Source organism: Microtus pennsylvanicus, chromosome 15 (assembly GCF_037038515.1).
Source record: "Microtus pennsylvanicus isolate mMicPen1 chromosome 15, mMicPen1.hap1, whole genome shotgun sequence".
NCBI classification, from domain to species: domain Eukaryota; kingdom Metazoa; phylum Chordata; class Mammalia; order Rodentia; family Cricetidae; genus Microtus; species Microtus pennsylvanicus.
Genome location: NC_134593.1, coordinates 19,533,825 through 19,550,551, shown reverse-complemented (window position 1 = coordinate 19,550,551; position 16,727 = coordinate 19,533,825). Strand labels below are relative to the sequence as shown.

The window sequence follows — 16,727 nt, the reverse complement described above, 5'->3', positions numbered from 1 at the left end:
CATATTTTTAGTTCCAGAGTCCATATGTTCATTACTACTTGCTCATTTTTGTATTTTTGGGTGTCTGTATCATGTGACTTTGATGAACTCACATATTATTACTAAAAGTGTTCTGACTAAATGTTGATAATGTATTTCCTGAAATTTTCTAGACATTCTATCAACTACAAATGCAGGCACTGTTATTACTTATATCCTGAACCCCAGGTTTTTCTTTTCTTTTCTTGCCTTATTGCATAGTCTAGAACTTCTAGCACCATGATAAATAAGAATAGTAAGAACAGCCAGGTGGTGGAGCATACCCTTAATTTCTGTACTCAGGAGGCAGAGGCGGGTGAATCTCTGAGTTTGAGGCCAGCCTAGTCTTACAAAGCAAGTTCCAGGACAGTCAGGGCTACACAGAGAAACCCTGTCTCGAAACAACAACAAGAAAGAACAGTAAGAACAAATGCCTTTGCTATGTTCCCCAAGGGGAACACTTAGTCTGTTTTCACTGAGTATGATTTTAGCTGTAGGCTTTTTTTGTAGATATTTTCTTGTCAAGTTAAAAGGTTTCCATCTAGCCAGGCAGTGGTGGTGCACACCTTTAATCTCAGCATTTTGGAGGCAGAGGCAGGTGGATCTCTAAGTTTGAGGCCAGCTGATCTACAGAGTGAGTTCCAGGACAGGCAAGGCAGAGAAAAACCCTGTCTCAAAAAAAATTAAATTAAAATAAACAAAGAAATAACAAAAGTTCCCATCTAACCTGCTAAGAGGAGTTTCGTTTTTTTAAAAACCATGAATGGGTGTCAAACTTTATAAGATGTTTTGTCTGTGAAAACAAATAGCATGTTAACAAGGTGGGTTACTTCTATTGATGTCTGTATATGGAACTATATCCTGTGTCCCCACTATAAAAACGTGTTTTCAGAATCCCACTGCAATGTATCTATTGTGATTGTGAGTTCTGACTTAGAATCCTTTTTTTAGATCTGCTTTAGGCACTTGGTTATCGATATGTAACTGCTCACTCTATTGCTCGTTTTGCCAGTTCTAGTGAAGCAGGGAAACATTCCTTCCCTTTATATCCTGTCTCTGTCTTCACTTACAATTGTCTCCTCACCACACATCAGGTAGTGCTTAATTTCTACCTATGCTCGTCCACTATAACTTGGAGAACTGCAGAAGAAAGACTCGTTCTGTTAGGTTCTCTTTCCCTCCACCGTATGCCCCAGTCCGTTCTTTCAGCCTCTCGTGTGTGTGTGTGTGGGGGGGGATGTCTTTAGATACAAAGTCTCAATTTCCGTTTGAGAATGTCTTATTCCTTCTTGTTTCTGAAGGATGGTTTCTCGGACTGACAGTTCATTGGTTGACTGGCTGCTGTCCAGCAGGGGGGAGACTGTCCCTCCTCCTGGCCTCCGTAGTTTTCATGAGAAGCACATTAACGTTCCAATTAGCCTTCCCTACAGATAAGGTGCTGTCTCTCTTTGGCTGCTTTGGAGATCTTACCTTTATCTTAGTCTTGGTAAGCCGAATTAAAGCCTTTCTTGGCTTGCATTTCTTCAGTGTTTCTCTCTTTTCGAATTTGCTTTGTAAGTTTAGATTTCCCAACAAATTTGGAACTCATTCAGCCATGATTTCTCCCAGTGCCTTCGAGCCCAGTTGCTTCCTCCTGTCTGTGACTGTGAAGAGACCTTAGATCTTCAGCCACCCCTGCCCCCAGGTCCCCAGACTTCTTCAGTCCTTTTGATCTGTTTTATCTCTGTGATTCCAACTGGGTGATCTCTGCTACTCCGTCTCCTTCTAGTCCATTGACTATTGCTATTCTCCAGCCATTTTCATGTTGAGCCTGTCTGTTAAAGGTTTTTTATCTCAGTTATTAAGTATCTTGGTTCTAAAATTCTTTTTATCTTCTGGCCAAATTTTTTGTTGTTGTTTTAAGTTTGCTCATAATTGCTTGTTGAAGCATTTTTGTCATAACCACTTTAAAGTCCATTAGATAATTCCACTGTCCCTATCATCCTGATGATAAAATCTGGACGTTAGAGACTCTGGGTTTTAAATGGCAGCCTATACTTGTCAAGGGTCTTCTCTCTGCTGATGCCCGCTGGGCAGGAGGAGAAGTTCCTGCTCTTTAGATATTCTCTGTAGATACTATAGGTTCTGGCTGTCTATTTGAGCTCCCCTGACTCGCCGTGAGCAGGGGGAGGAAAGCCACACTGGCTGGCTGGAGATAGACATCCAGGTCCCTGTGGACATCCCACAGGTCTCACTGACCCTTCAGGGAACAGGACTAACACACCATTGGCTGTCAGGGAGGACTATGGGCTCTCTGTTTGCAGGAGGTGCTGCCGGACAGCCTTTTGATGTGTCTTCGGGGTACAAGCCCAGGCTTCCCCTTGGTCACAGCTGGCACGGGTGGGAGAGAATCACAGGTTACTCTAGGGTGTCTGGCTGGGATTAAGAGGGTTATCACCTGCTGTTTCCCCCACTGTGGCTACAGAGTAGTGGCTGAGCTCTTCTTTATCTGTTCTTGCGAGCATTTGGGATTGTGAGCTCTTCAGCTCTCAGCCTGAGGTATGAGGTCAGTGGACACTTAGGTTTCCATGTTGTGGCTCCTCACGGCTCTCCCTTCTTCCCACTGCTTTTTCAGGCTTATTAGGTTTTTTCACACCTGACTCCAGAATCATCAGCAGTACCTAGCAGGAGTAATGGAATGTCTTCCTCCACCTTCCTGCTCTCCAGGTCTCTCCAAGCAGAGATTTGACATGATGGTTGTTATTTTCCTGAGCTAACAGGCTCTGGTGATAAAATACCATTTAGAAGCAGCCTATGACCATTTCTGTCTCGGCTGCTGCTGCAGGTCCGAGGCCAGGGTAACTGCTTGCTGTCAACATGTTTCCTCTTGAACTTCCCTCCTGACCTCACTGAATTGTACACATTACTATCCCAGCTGCCAATCACAACAGAACACTCTCAGATGTCAAGAGCACCCTGCCCTCAGCATCCTGCTCGCACTGACTGTTAGCCCTGTAGGCGGGCTGATACCACCCATTCTGAGGCTGAGGATCTGTTTCTTTCCCTTTTACTCTGCTGACCCATTTGGTATTGTCCTTCCTAGACAAATTCTCCTTTTGGCAAGAATCTGCCCAAACTACCTTGTGAGAAAATAAGGTTTTCTTCGACACTCGGAAGCATTCCCTAGTCCCCACCATCCGACAGCTTGTCTAAGTCACCTAAGCAGTAGACCACTGCCAGCCTCTGCCCCCTAGCCCCCAACTCTGATAGTGAGATGGGAGGACAGGAAATATTGCCTACTTATTTTTGGAATAGAATTTAAGATTGTTCATTAACCTTGTCACACGCTCAGCTACACTGGCTTGCTGCAATTCCTTGCAATCTGAAGTTAAAGAAAATACAGTGTTTCTTCTCTACAAATTCAGACTTTTGTTCACATTCTTTATACTTTAGATGAGTTCTCTTTTTTAGGAGACAATAGATACTCTGTGGTTTTCAAAGCACAACACAGAGGTATTGATTTGGGCCACTGCGGCAAATGTGCTGTAGCCTGAGCTAGGTACTGTCCTGGAAGACACATGAAGAAGCAGAAGTTGGCATGATCACATCATAGGTACATACAAGAAGAGGAGGAACAGTCACAGCATAGTCCGTGAAACTTCTTACTGTTAGCCAAGTTCTCTGTGCTCAGCTGGTGTAGGCACTGGGAGAAATGCAGAAAGAAAGACAGTCTCTGAGGAATCTCACTGTACACATAAATAACACAGTATAAGGCTATGAGCATGCTAGTAGAGATTGTGGTAAACTCAGCAGGGTGAAATGGAAAAAACAACTCAGAGAAGATTCTAGAAATTCTACAGAGCAATAGGCACTAAAGCTGTAGTCTGAACAGTAGATAGATCAAGTCTTTGCTAGAATGGGTTTTGTGGAAACACAACAAATTCTGTTCTAGATGTGAAGTGTCCCTGTTGCTTCTGGGGTCCATTAGTCAGGCTTCCCTAGAGTAACAGAACTCAGAGAATAAACCTCTCTCTCCCTCCCTCTCTCTTTACGTGTGTGTGTGTGTGTGTGTGTGTGTGTGTGTGTGTGTGTACACATGGAATTTATTAGAGTGGCCTGAAGGCTGTGGTCCAGCTAATCCAGCAACGGCTGCCTGCGGATGGAAGGTCCAAAAGCACAGTAGCTCTTCAGTCCATCCAGCCTCGTGGACGGCTCAGCTGGTGTGCAGTAGACGCTGGAATCCTGAAGAAGTAGGCTCTAATGCCAGTGAAGGGATGGACTTGGCAGCAGGACGAGAGCAAGCAGGCAAAGCAAAAGCTTCCTTCTTCCAGGTCCTCATATAGGCTTCCCGCAGAAAGCGTGGCCCAGATTAATCTGGGTTAAAGATATGTCTTCCCACCTCAAAGATCCAGACTAGAAGTCGATCTTCACACTTCAAATTAAGCAAAAGTGCCTCACAGGAGTGCCCCACCATTTTTGGGTTTTAGATAATTCCAGATGTGGTCAAGTTGACCACCAAGAACAGCCGTCACGTGAGGCAAGGGAGACTTTGCAGTGCCTTCTGAGTTGGGAGGTGCCTGGTTCTACCTGAAGGGAAGGGACCTATCATAATCATCTCCATGTTCTTGTTATTGCTGGTTTTTGTTTTTTAGGGTGCTGGGGTGAACCCAGGGTCTTGAACCCTTTAGGCAAGCCCTGTACGTCTATGTTTTCAAGAATGCCCAGCGGCTAATTTAATGATGAACTTCTAAAGCTTATCTCTTAGAGGTTTTGTTACAGCATCTTCTGTGATGTGGGATCTGCTGGGGGGAGGTAAAAACAGGCCAGTAGTCACGGGCTGCAGTGCGCTCTTACAATTGGGCAGCTCAATTTCCAGGCTTATGTGACTTCGAGGGGAGGGGAGCTCTTCCTAGCAGAAATTTGGACGTGAGAGTTTATTTTTCTCCAGCACAACCCTACCCAGCATGCCCCTCCTTCCTCAGACGACTTATTTTCCAGGACAGGAACATAACACCTCCTCCAAGGTATGTCAGCTTCTAAAAAAGGGCCCGTTTGTGAGGACTTGTCAGAGCTTCAGTTTCAACGTCATTATTGGGGAGGCACCAAGACCGCACGTAGCGCATGGCTAGGCTGAGTTCATGTTTACCTAACACCTTCCATACCAGTAGATCCCAGCTAGCTTACCTGCCTGTGCCAGCACACAGTGGGGAATAAGCGAAGACAACACTTTATTTCAACACCCCCGTGGCGGGCGCTGGAGAAATGGGCTATCAAGATGCCAGCAGTTTGGAGGATGGGAGGGAACTGGTCTTGAGTCAAGACCTACTTCTTCTTTTTTAAAATTGAATTTTCCTGCTTTCAGTAGTGATCAAATTTACAGAACTTAGAATTTTCACTTTAAAGCCTACAGTTCTGTGGCATTTGTGTTTCCAATATTATGAACCCTGCCAGACTTTCAGAGCATGTCCATCTCCCTAGAAACTCACCATACTTGAAGCATTCATTCTATCCCCCCCCCCCCACACACACACCCTGTGGTCACTGGCAACTTTAACTTTTCGTTTTCTGTTCTCACACATTGCCTAGTCTGGAAATTTTGTATGTTCATGCCCAGTCTTTGGGACCAGGTATGTTTTTAAAGTATGTCCATGTGTTGTGGACCATGGCTGAATTCCTCTATACTACACAACATAATAGTCCTTGTATGAGTTCCTAGGGAGATGCCACTTTTTGTTCATTAATTCATCCGTTGATGGATATTTGATTTTCACCCCTTCATGTCTGTGAATAATGTTGGCATGGGTGTTGGTATGCAGGGATCTTCTGATTCCAGTCTCAGTTAGAGTGTTTCTAGGAGTGGAATGTCTGTATCTAGGAGTAGAGCGTCTGCATCTAGGAGTGGAATGTCTGTATCTAGGAGTAGAGAGTCTGTATCTAGGAGTAGAACGTCTGTATCTAGGAGTAGAGCGTCTGTCTGTATCTAGGAGTAGAGCATCTGATCTAGGAGTAGAGCATCTGTATCTAGGAGTAGAGCATCTGCATCTAGGAGTAGAGCATCTGTCTGTATCTAGGAGTAGAGCGTCTGTATCTAGGAGTAGAGCATCTGTCTGTATCTAGGAGTAGAGCGTCTGCATCTAGGAGTAGAGCATCTGTATCTAGGAGTAGAGCATCTGATCTAGGAGTAGAGCATCTGTCTGTATCTAGGAGTAGAGTGTCTGCATCTAGGAGTGGAGCATCTGCATCTAGGAGTGGAGCATCTGCATCTAGGAGTAGAGCATCTGCATCTAGGAGTAGAGCATCTGTCTGTATCTAGGAGTAGAGCATCTGATCTAGGAGTAGAGCGTCTGCATCTAGGAGTAGAGCATCTGCATCTAGGAGTAGAGCATCTGTATCTAGGAGTAGAGCATCTGCATCTAGGAGTAGAGCATCTGTATCTAGGAGTAGAGCATCTGTATCTAGGAGTAGAGCATCTGTATCTAGGAGTAGAGCATCTGTATCTAGGAGTAGAGCATCTGTATCTAGGAGTAGAGCATCTGTCTGCATCTAGGAGTAGAGCATCTGCATCTAGGAGTAGAGCATCTGTCTGTATCTAGGAGTAGAGCGTCTGCATCTAGGAGTGGAGCATCTGCATCTAGGAGAAGAGCATCTGTATCTAGGAGTAGAGCGTCTGTATCTAGGAGTAGAGCATCTGCATCTAGGAGTAGAGCATCTGTCTGTATCTAGGAGAAGAGCATCTGTATCTAGGAGTAGAGCATCTGTCTGTATCTAGGAGTAGAGCATCTGTATCTAGGAGTAGAGCATCTGTCTGTATCTAGGAGTAGAGCGTCTGCATCTAGGAGTGGAGCATCTGCATCTAGGAGTGGAGCATCTGCATCTAGGAGTAGAGCATCTGTCTGTATCTAGGAGTAGAGCATCTGCATCTAGGAGTGGAGCATCTGCATCTAGGAGTAGAGCATCTGTCTGTATCTAGGAGTAGAGCATCTGATCTAGGAGTAGAGCGTCTGCATCTAGGAGTAGAGCATCTGCATCTAGGAGTAGAGCATCTGTATCTAGGAGTAGAGCATCTGTATCTAGGAGTAGAGCATCTGTATCTAGGAGTAGAGCATCTGTCTGCATCTAGGAGTAGAGCATCTGCATCTAGGAGTAGAGCATCTGTATCTAGGAGTAGAGCATCTGTATCTAGGAGTAGAGCATCTGTATCTAGGAGTAGAGCATCTGTCTGCATCTAGGAGTAGAGCATCTGCATCTAGGAGTAGAGCATCTGTCTGTATCTAGGAGTAGAGCGTCTGCATCTAGGAGTGGAGCATCTGCATCTAGGAGAAGAGCATCTGTATCTAGGAGTAGAGCGTCTGTATCTAGGAGTAGAGCATCTGTATCTAGGAGTAGAGCATCTGTCTGTATCTAGGAGAAGAGCATCTGTATCTAGGAGTAGAGCATCTGTCTGTATCTAGGAGTAGAGCATCTGTCTGTATCTAGGAGTAGAGCGTCTGCATCTAGGAGTGGAGCATCTGTCTGTATCTAGGAGTAGAGCGTCTGCATCTAGGAGTGGAGCATCTGCATCTAGGAGTAGAGCATCTGCATCTAGGAGTGGAGCATCTGCATCTAGGAGTAGAGCATCTGTCTGTATCTAGGAGTGGAGCGTCTGCATCTAGGAATGGAGCATCTGCATCTAGGAGTGGAGCATCTGCATCTAGGAGTAGAGCGTCTGCATCTAGGAGTGGAGCATCTGCATCTAGGAGTAGAGCGTCTGTCTGTATCTAGGAGTAGAGCATCTGTATCTAGGAGTGGAATGTCTGTATCTAGGAGTAGAGCATCTGTATCTAGGAGTAGAGCATCTGTCTGTATCTAGGAGAAGAGCATCTGTATCTAGGAGTAGAGCATCTGTCTGTATCTAGGAGTAGAGCATCTGTCTGTATCTAGGAGTAGAGCGTCTGCATCTAGGAGTGGAGCATCTGTCTGTATCTAGGAGTAGAGCGTCTGCATCTAGGAGTGGAGCATCTGCATCTAGGAGTAGAGCATCTGCATCTAGGAGTGGAGCGTCTGCATCTAGGAGTGGAGCATCTGCATCTAGGAGTAGAGCATCTGTCTGCATCTAGGAGTGGAGCATCTGCATCTAGGAGTGGAGCATCTGCATCTAGGAGTAGAGCGTCTGCATCTAGGAGTGGAGCATCTGCATCTAGGAGTGGAGCATCTGCATCTAGGAGTAGAGCATCTGCATCTAGGAGTAGAGCGTCTGTCTGTATCTAGGAGTAGAGCATCTGTATCTAGGAGTGGAATGTCTGTATCTAGGAGTAGAGCATCTGTATCTAGGAGTAGAGCATCTGTATCTAGGAGTAGAGCATCTGTATCTAGGAGTAGAGAGTCTGTCTGTATCTAGGAGTAGAGCATCTGTATCTAGGAGTGGAATGTCTGTATCTTGGAGTGGAGCATCTGTATCTAGGAGTAGAGTGGCTCAGTGATATCATTGATTCAGGCTAACTTCCAAGGGACCATCTTGTAGTTCCACTAGTGATATAAGAGGGTCCCAGTTTCTCCACACCTTCTCCAACCCTCATCCTTTCCTGAGAGTTTGTTTTGGTTGTGTTCATCGCCATCCTCGTGAGTGTGAAATGGTGTCTCATTGTGGTTTTGATTAGCATTTTCCCAGTCATGAATATGTTGGATACCTTTGCATGTGCTTGCTGACCAGTGTGTATCTTCATTGTACAAAAATGTATTCAAGTCCTCTGTTCATGTTTCAGTTGCATTATTCATCATTTTGCTGTTCATTCGTAAGAGTTACTTATGTATTCTAGGTGCCAGGTCCTTATCAGATATGATTAATTAGCAATTAATTAGCAATTGTTTCTTGGAGCATGAATAATAAAAACCAGAGAAAGAAATTGGGGCTTACCCCGAAAACCAAAGCAAAGTAGCCAAGCCACTAGAAAACTCTTACTTCTACTAAGGCTGGGTGACCGCAGACTGAGCAGCCCAAGCCTTTCTCTCCTTGCATTTTATATTCCCTCTAGTGCTGGGATTAAAGGCATATGACTCCATAGTACTGGGATTAAAGGTGTAGGCTGCCACCACCACCTGGATTTGCTTCTGCATTGATCTTGTGTAGTCCAAAGTGTTGGGAAAGGCTACTTGTTTGTTCCCTGCTGCCCAGACCCTGAAACAATCACACAGAAACCATATTATTTTCAATACTGCTTGACCAATAGCTTAAGCATATTTCTAGCTAGCTCTTCTATCTTTGGTTAACCCATTTCATTATTTTATATTTTACCATGAGGCTCATGCCTACCAGCGAGGTTCTAACTGGCAGCTCACGCTTTCTCCTCTGACGGCGCCTTGGCTTCTCACTGATCCACCTTCTATCTTCCAGCATTCAGTTTAGTTTTTCTATCTAGCTCTATTCTGCTAAGCCACTGACTGAAAGAAATTTATTCATTAACCATAAAAGCAACACGTAGACAGAAGGACTTCCCCCACCCAGGGTAACCTTGAACTCACAGAGATCCGTCTGCCTCTGTCTCCCAAATCCTGGGATTAAAGGTGTGTGTCACCATTGCCTGACCTCTAGTGGCTTTAGCTTTGCCTCTGGTCTTCAGGCAAGATTAATTTATTAAAATGCAAATAATATACCACTTTAGTTTCTCCCATTTTGTAGTTTCCTCTTGCTCCTTTGTAAGGTCCTTTGATGTATTTTAACTTTTCTTAGAGTTTTAAAGTTTCGTGTGTGAGTGTTTGACCTGCTGTGTGTATGTGCGCCACATATATGCGCAGTGTCCAAGGCCATCACATCCCTTGGAACTGCAGTTATGGATGATCGTGAGCCGTCATGTGACCTGGCATATCCATTACACAAGAAACCACTATGACTTAGCAGCAAAAAGATAAACAGTCCAGCAGAAACACAAATATGAATGAATGAATTGGACCCTCGGTCCTCCGCAAGAGCAGCAAGTGCTCTTGACCATTGAGCCATCTCTCCAGCCCTCCTTGTTTTGGGTTTTTGTTTGTTTTATTTTGCTTTGTTTAGAGTGGATCTTGCTACCTATTTGCCCAGGCTGGCCTCAAATTCCTGGGTAGATGTGATGCTCGGGTCTCAGGCTCCGAGTAGCTGAAGCTACAGGTGTGCACCACTGGGCCCAGTTTAAAGTTCTTAATTTTATGAAGTCAATTCTAGTCTCTACTGTTTGGGTACATGCAGGGGCTGTGATCTGCACAGGTATCCTCAGGCTCCAGGCTCTTAGGGTGCTTGAGCTTTCGGCAAACAGCAGTGGGGGGGGTGGACTTGTCTTCTCGGAATTCCAGCTGCTTCGACCAAGTGCCTCAGAAAGGACGAACGCCTCTCTGTCCTGAGCTCTGAATCTAAGCCAGAAATGTCCACAGGGCTGATGTCTGCAGCTTCCCCGTGTCTTCTGCCTGGGTACTCACATAGACTTCCCCGTGTGTGTCTGTCTGACTCATGATCGCCTTTCCATCTGAATGTCATTTTACCATACGACAGGTCCAGTCTCCAAGTCCATAACCATTCTGGGGTTGGCTTTAACATGGAGAGAGAGGTGGAGGGAGGAGATAGATATCGTCCTGGCGTGAAAGGGCATACATACTGCCTGGTACCTCTAAAACAGGAACAAACATTCTGATAAAGGAGGCCATGCTACCCCTTCTCTCAGTCTGAGGCTATCTGGATCCCTCAGAGAGGTGTTGGAGTGATCTGGCCCCTGACCTTCTTTGTTCTCTTGCAGGATGAACGAGCGTGACCGTCTGATCAAGCGACTTAGCAGGAAGACACCCCCGACCCTCTTCCGAGCAGGCTCCATCCAGCAGTGTGTCACCCGTAAGTGACAGTGGGTAGCGGTGGGTGGCAGATGGCAGGGGGAGTGAGGCAGCCAGGCCAGGGATGGCTACCACACCTGATAGAGTGAGAATACTTTCTGGGAACTGAAGGTTGGAGCTCACAAAGAGCACACTGATGGTCTGCTGCGCAGCTCCGCTGAGCTCTGCCTGCCAACAGGGACATTCTCAGTGGGCAGAGAAGGATGGTATTATGTTACCCACCAGCCCTCGGCTCCTCCCTATTTCCCCATGGCCCAAGGAGGGTGTAGCAAAGCTCTGAGGGCACAAACTCAGAGGCTCAAGCAGAGAGCACCTGTATGCAACAGGTCGTGGTGCTATGTTGTGGCTTCTAGGTCATCATCATGGGCTCTGGGTACAGCCATGTTGAAGGGGTGAGGTAGAAGTCAAGGCATGAGGATTGATGGGATTCTCCAAGCACAGCAGTCTGTAGGAGTGCCCTCTGGACTCTCACTACAGGGGTCCGCTCTGAACTCACACAACAGGGGTCCCCTCTGGACTCTCACTACAGGGGTCCCCTCTGAACTCACACTGCAGGGGTCCCCTCTGGACTCTCACTACAGGGGTCCCCTCTGGACTCATACTGCAGGGGTCCTCTCTGGACTCTCACTGCAGGGGTCCCCTCTGGACTCATACTGCAGGGATCTCTCCTCTGAAATCACACTGCAGGGGTCCCCTCTGGACTCTCACTGCAGGGGTCCCCTCTGGACTCTTACTGCAGGGGTCCCCTCTGAACTCACACTGCAGGGGTCCCCTCTGGACTCTCACTGCAGGGGTCCCCTCTGGACTCTCACTGCAGGGGTCCCCTCTGGACTCTCACTGCAGGGGTCCCCTCTGGACTCATACTGCAGGGTTCCCCTCTGAACTCAGACTGCAGGGGTCCCCTCTGGACTCTCACTGCAGGGGTCCCCTCTGGACTCTCACTGCAGGGGTCCCCTCTGGACTCTCACTGCAGGGGTCCCCTCTGAGCTCACACTTCAGGGGTCCCCTCTGGACTCTCACTGCAGGGGTCCCCTCTGAGCTCACACTGCAGGAGTCCCCTCTGAGCTCACACTACAGGGGTCCCCTCTGGACTCTCACTGCAGGGGTCCCCTCTGGACTCTCACTACAGGGGTCCCCCTCTGGACTCACACTGCAGGGGTCCCCTCTAAGCTCACACTGCAGGGGTCCCCTCTGGACTCACACTGCAGGGGTCCCCTCTGGACTCTCACTGCAGGGGTCCCCTCTGGACTCTCACTGCAGGGGTCCCCTCTGGACTCTCACTGCAGGGGTCCCCTCTGGACTCTCACTACAGGGGTCCCCCTCTGGACTCACACTGCAGGGGTCCCCTCTGAGCTCACACTACAGGGGTCCCCTCTGGACTCTCACTGCAGGGGTCCCCTCTGGACTCTCACTGCAGGGGTCCCCTCTGGACTCTCACTGCAGGGGTCCCCTCTGGAGTCACAACACTGGGTTCCTGTCCGGCCACTTTTCCTCTCTGTATAGGCATGTGTAAAATGGCAACAGTGTGAGAACCCAGCTGGGGTTGTTGGGAGGGTAAAATGAGATCATATATACAGGGCTCTAGGGGAGTGCTGGACCTAACTAAAGAGTTCAGTAGATGCTAGATATTGTGGCTATTGTTCAGTTAGCTGAGTAGCTCTGGACAGTGTGTGGACTTCTCAAAGTTTCGACTTTTTCCTCTGGAAAAAGAAAATAGAATTGTATGCCATCCTTACACATTATCACAGGAAGTATGTACAGCCTTAGGATGGATAAATTCACACTATGAACCACACTGCTTCCCTAATAAATGTCTCAGAGTAATCACAGAAAGAATATGTGCAGCCAGACCAGGGGACTGAGGCAGGAGGATGACAAGTTCAAAGGTGCATGAGCTACAAAGTGAGTTCAAGGCCAGCCTGGGCAACTCAGCAGGATCCTGTCTCAGAAAGTGAAATAAGGGCAGGAGACAGGGCTCAGTGACAGACCTCTTGCTCAGCATGCACAAGGCCGAGGATCATGTTTCAGTATCAAAACAATTACATATGTTCTCTTACGTCTAAAAGAAAGCTAGAACTCTTAACATAACCTCATGGTTTCCTTAAGTCAACTCTTGAAAGTCAAAATTAAAAAAGTCTACTGAACAGATGCAAGAAATAAGACAGCTTCTAAAATCAGACCACATTACCACATTGATTTCAAGCTTTAGTAGAGGGCTGGAGAGATGGGTCAGCAGTTAGGAACACTAGCTACTCTTCCAGAAGACCCACATTCAATACTTAGCGCTCAGAACCATCTGTGACTCCAGGCCCAGGGAATCTGATATCTTCTTCTGGTCTCTGCAGGCACACAGGGTGCACAGACATATATTTAGACACACACTCGTACACAAAAAACAAAAATAAAATCTCAACAAAACCTTAAACCCTCAATAAGTAGTACTGGAGCCTGTTAAACAGCTTAGAATGCTCCTGCTGTTCCCAACAAGACTTTCAAGTGCCCAGAGCTAGCTCTGGATCTCAGAAGGCCTGTGTAATGTCTCTGAGCCTTGACTGTCCCCCCCTCCAGCTGTCCTACTGTCCCAGACCCCAGCCTCCCGGAAACCTGGGAGACTGTGATCTTCAGTGCTCTGCTGTCACCATGGTTTGTAGAAGGGACAGAACTTAAGTCAGAATCTTTAGCAATGGTTAGGGTTAGGGTCGGTCATCAGGGCGGAGCCCTCATAACTGAATCCTGTGACTCTATGGGGGCGAGGGATAGAGAGACAGAGACCAGAAGTCATGTGCACATCCCTGTCTCTTGCCATGTGATGTCCTGTGCTACCTTGGGACCCTGCCAACATACACATCCGTAGATATGGTCTCTCAACCTCTAACTTCCATCTGTGAGATGAAATAAATCTTCTTTATAAGGTTCTCAGCTTTGAATGTTCCATTGTAGTGATGAAAACTAGAAAATTACAGCTCTCATTACTAGCCAGCGTGCAGCACTAATGATTGAGATCAGTATTTCTTACACAGTCTGAATTTCCTCATCAGCACCATGGTTCGCATCACCTCTGAAATAATACTTTCGTTAAACTACTATCAGATTTCAGGATCAAGGAAATGGAGAGAAAGAATTTTATTCTAAAATGGGAGGAGGGGAAAATGACTTGACTTTGTCGACTTGACTTTCACCAAATGTTCCACCCCAACAAAACAAAACAACTAAAGAAATAAACCACATACCCCTCCATCGCTGCCCCTCCCATGAGCCCTTCATAGATTCTGGTGGGATCTAGGAGCAGGAGCCAGGGAGGGTGGCAAGTTGGATCAGAAAATGCTTCCTCAATGTCCCCAGCTCCCCACCAAGACGTCCTATGATGAACTCAAGTGGGAAATACAGAGAATTGGGGATTCCCCTGACTCCCCATAGGGGTGCAAATACCAGATAAATGTTCTCCAAATTAATCTAGAAAGAAACCCTGTTTCCTGGCCAGGCTTTGGGGTCGGCAGGTGGAGTCAGTGAGTGACCCCGTGACCTATGTTTTCGCTGGACCTGTGCCAGCCTAACTCCCATCAGGCATGGTTTCTAAAAGGAGAGATTTTCTGCCTGGGAAAACCTTACCCCTCCCTAGGATAAATCTATCAGCACGTGGTCCTCCCTGCCTCCCTGCCTCCCTGCCTCCCTGCCTCCCTCCCTCCCTCCCTCCCTCCCTTCCTCCTTTCCTTCCTTTGCATTCACAAGGGAACCAGAACCTTACACCAGGCAAGCCCTCTGCCATTGATCAAGAGTGCCAGAGCTCTTGTCACTTCCCATTGAGATGATTCTCAATCTGTTGCCCCACCTAGCTTTGAACTTACTATCCTTCCGCCTCAGGAAGGCCATTTGGTCACACTCTGCTCACCTGAGAGCAGGTCAGAATGAGAAAGAATAATTGCCTGTCTCTCAGAAGTGAAGCCTAGAAACCCTCACACAGAGTTAACTGAGGCAGCCCCTTACCTGCCTCTGTAGCCATGAAATTAAGACTCTTCCAGAGTTGGGTGTCCAAAACAACACCCCTAACTAGTCTTTATTATTCATTTACTTCTGTTTTGATTACTTATGTTTGTGTTAACCCTAATAATATTTATATCTTAACATTCATTCATCCATAACCCCCTATCTTAGTTAGGGGTTCTATTACTGTGATGCAACACCATGACCAAAATGCAAGTGGAAGAGGAAAGGGTTTATTTGGCTTACACCTCAGCATTGCTGTTCATCACTGAAGAAGTCAAGGACAGGAGCTCAAACAGGGCAGGAACCTGGAGGAGGGAGCTGATGCAGAGGCCATGGACAGGAGCTGCTTACTGACTTGCTTCCCATGACTTGCTCAGCACCACCTTCTTATAGAACCCAGGACCAGCAGCACAGGGATAGCACCACCCACCATGGGCTGGGCCCTCCCCCATTGATCACTAATTTAAAAAATGCCTTACAGCTGGGTCTCATGGAGGCACTTCCTCAACTGGAGGCTCCTTCCTCTCTGATGACTCTAGCTTGTGTCAAGTTGACACACAAAACCAGTCAGTACACCCCCCTACACACATACACACACACAAACACAGATACACACAGAGATGTAAAAAGTTTAGCAGTTTTCGAGGTGAAGCATCCTGGAGCCCTCAGGAAGGACTGGAGCTATTAGAGGTAGGACTTGCCTTGTCCCAGGCCATTTCATCTTACAGAGAAGCAAAGCCAAACCCAGACAGCTTCACCAGTCCAAGGTTACAAAGCCTAGTAACGGTCAAGCAAGGACAAGAAGTTCCCTTTTGTGCCCCTGGTACTCCAGCCACCTGGTCACCATCCAGGATAGATGCCCAGCCCTCTGAGAATGCCATCTTCTTAGAGGGAGACAGTAGTCCTCTCCCCTCTTGCCTCATTCCTAGACTCTCTCTGGAAAGCCTGCCCTTGACCACAATGGCTTCCTTCAGACTGAAGGGTCTCCCCGGTGGGTTGCAGCAGCCACAGGCACAGCCGTTATTCCAGCAGTACATCCCATCCAGGGACAGCTGCGGGGACCTGATGGCCCTCAGGGGCACACAAAACATTCCTTGTTAGAGACCTAGAGAATGCACATCGTCAAGGTAAACTGTGGTAACACAGCCTTGGTACCAAAGAACACACTAGGGTTTCGTTGTTGTTCTTGTTGTTTTGAACTAGATTTTGCTTTAAACTATTCCAAGAAAGACTGTCCTCTTGGACCACAGTAAAAATGCCTCACAAAGCACACCTTGTGCGTGGTCAGGGCAGGGACCTGGACAGAGATGAGGCAGAGGGGGAGAAGCCCCTCCTCTTCACAGAGAACTCCAGCAAGCCATGGCCCATTTCTAGAAGATCTTTGGGAACAGGGGCGAGACACAGCCTTTGTTCCTTACCTCACAGAAGCAAGATGTGTGAAGCAAGGCCACCTGTGTGGACAGCACCATAAGGAAGCCCCTTGTTGACAGAGGTTTCTGCCCATCCAGGTCCAGTCGTTCAGTTCCAAAGAAACACACAGAGGCCTATATTAATTATAAACTTGTTGGCCTATTAGCTCAGGCTTCTTATTAACTCTTTTTTTTAATTTTTATTTTATTTTATTTATTTATTATGTATACAACATTCTGCCTGCGTGTATGCCTGTACACCAGAAGAGGGCACCAGATTTCATCACAAATGGTTGTGAGCCACCATGTGGTTGCTGGGAATTGAACTCAGGACCTCTGGAAAAACAGCCAGTGCTCTTAACCTCTGAGCCATCTCTCCAGCCCCCATTTATCTATCTATCTATCTATCTATCTATCTATCTATCTATCTATCTATCTATCTATCTATCTTATTAACACTTATAGTTTATACTAGCCATAATTCTTGTCTGTGTTAGCCACATGACT

General features: G+C 46.9%; 1 protein-coding gene across 4 annotated transcripts in view; it reads left to right on the top strand.

Annotated features, from left to right (window-relative positions):
• Nucleotides 1–16,727, top strand: part of Atp8a2 (ATPase phospholipid transporting 8A2) — a 542,501-nt gene that overhangs the window by 515,299 nt on the left and 10,475 nt on the right. For all 4 annotated transcript variants that reach the window (XM_075950134.1, XM_075950131.1, XM_075950132.1 and 1 more), the window contains one exon: nt 10,737–10,828. In XM_075950134.1, coding sequence (XP_075806249.1) covers nt 10,737–10,828 — 92 coding nt within the window. The remainder of the gene's footprint in view (nt 1–10,736; nt 10,829–16,727) is intronic.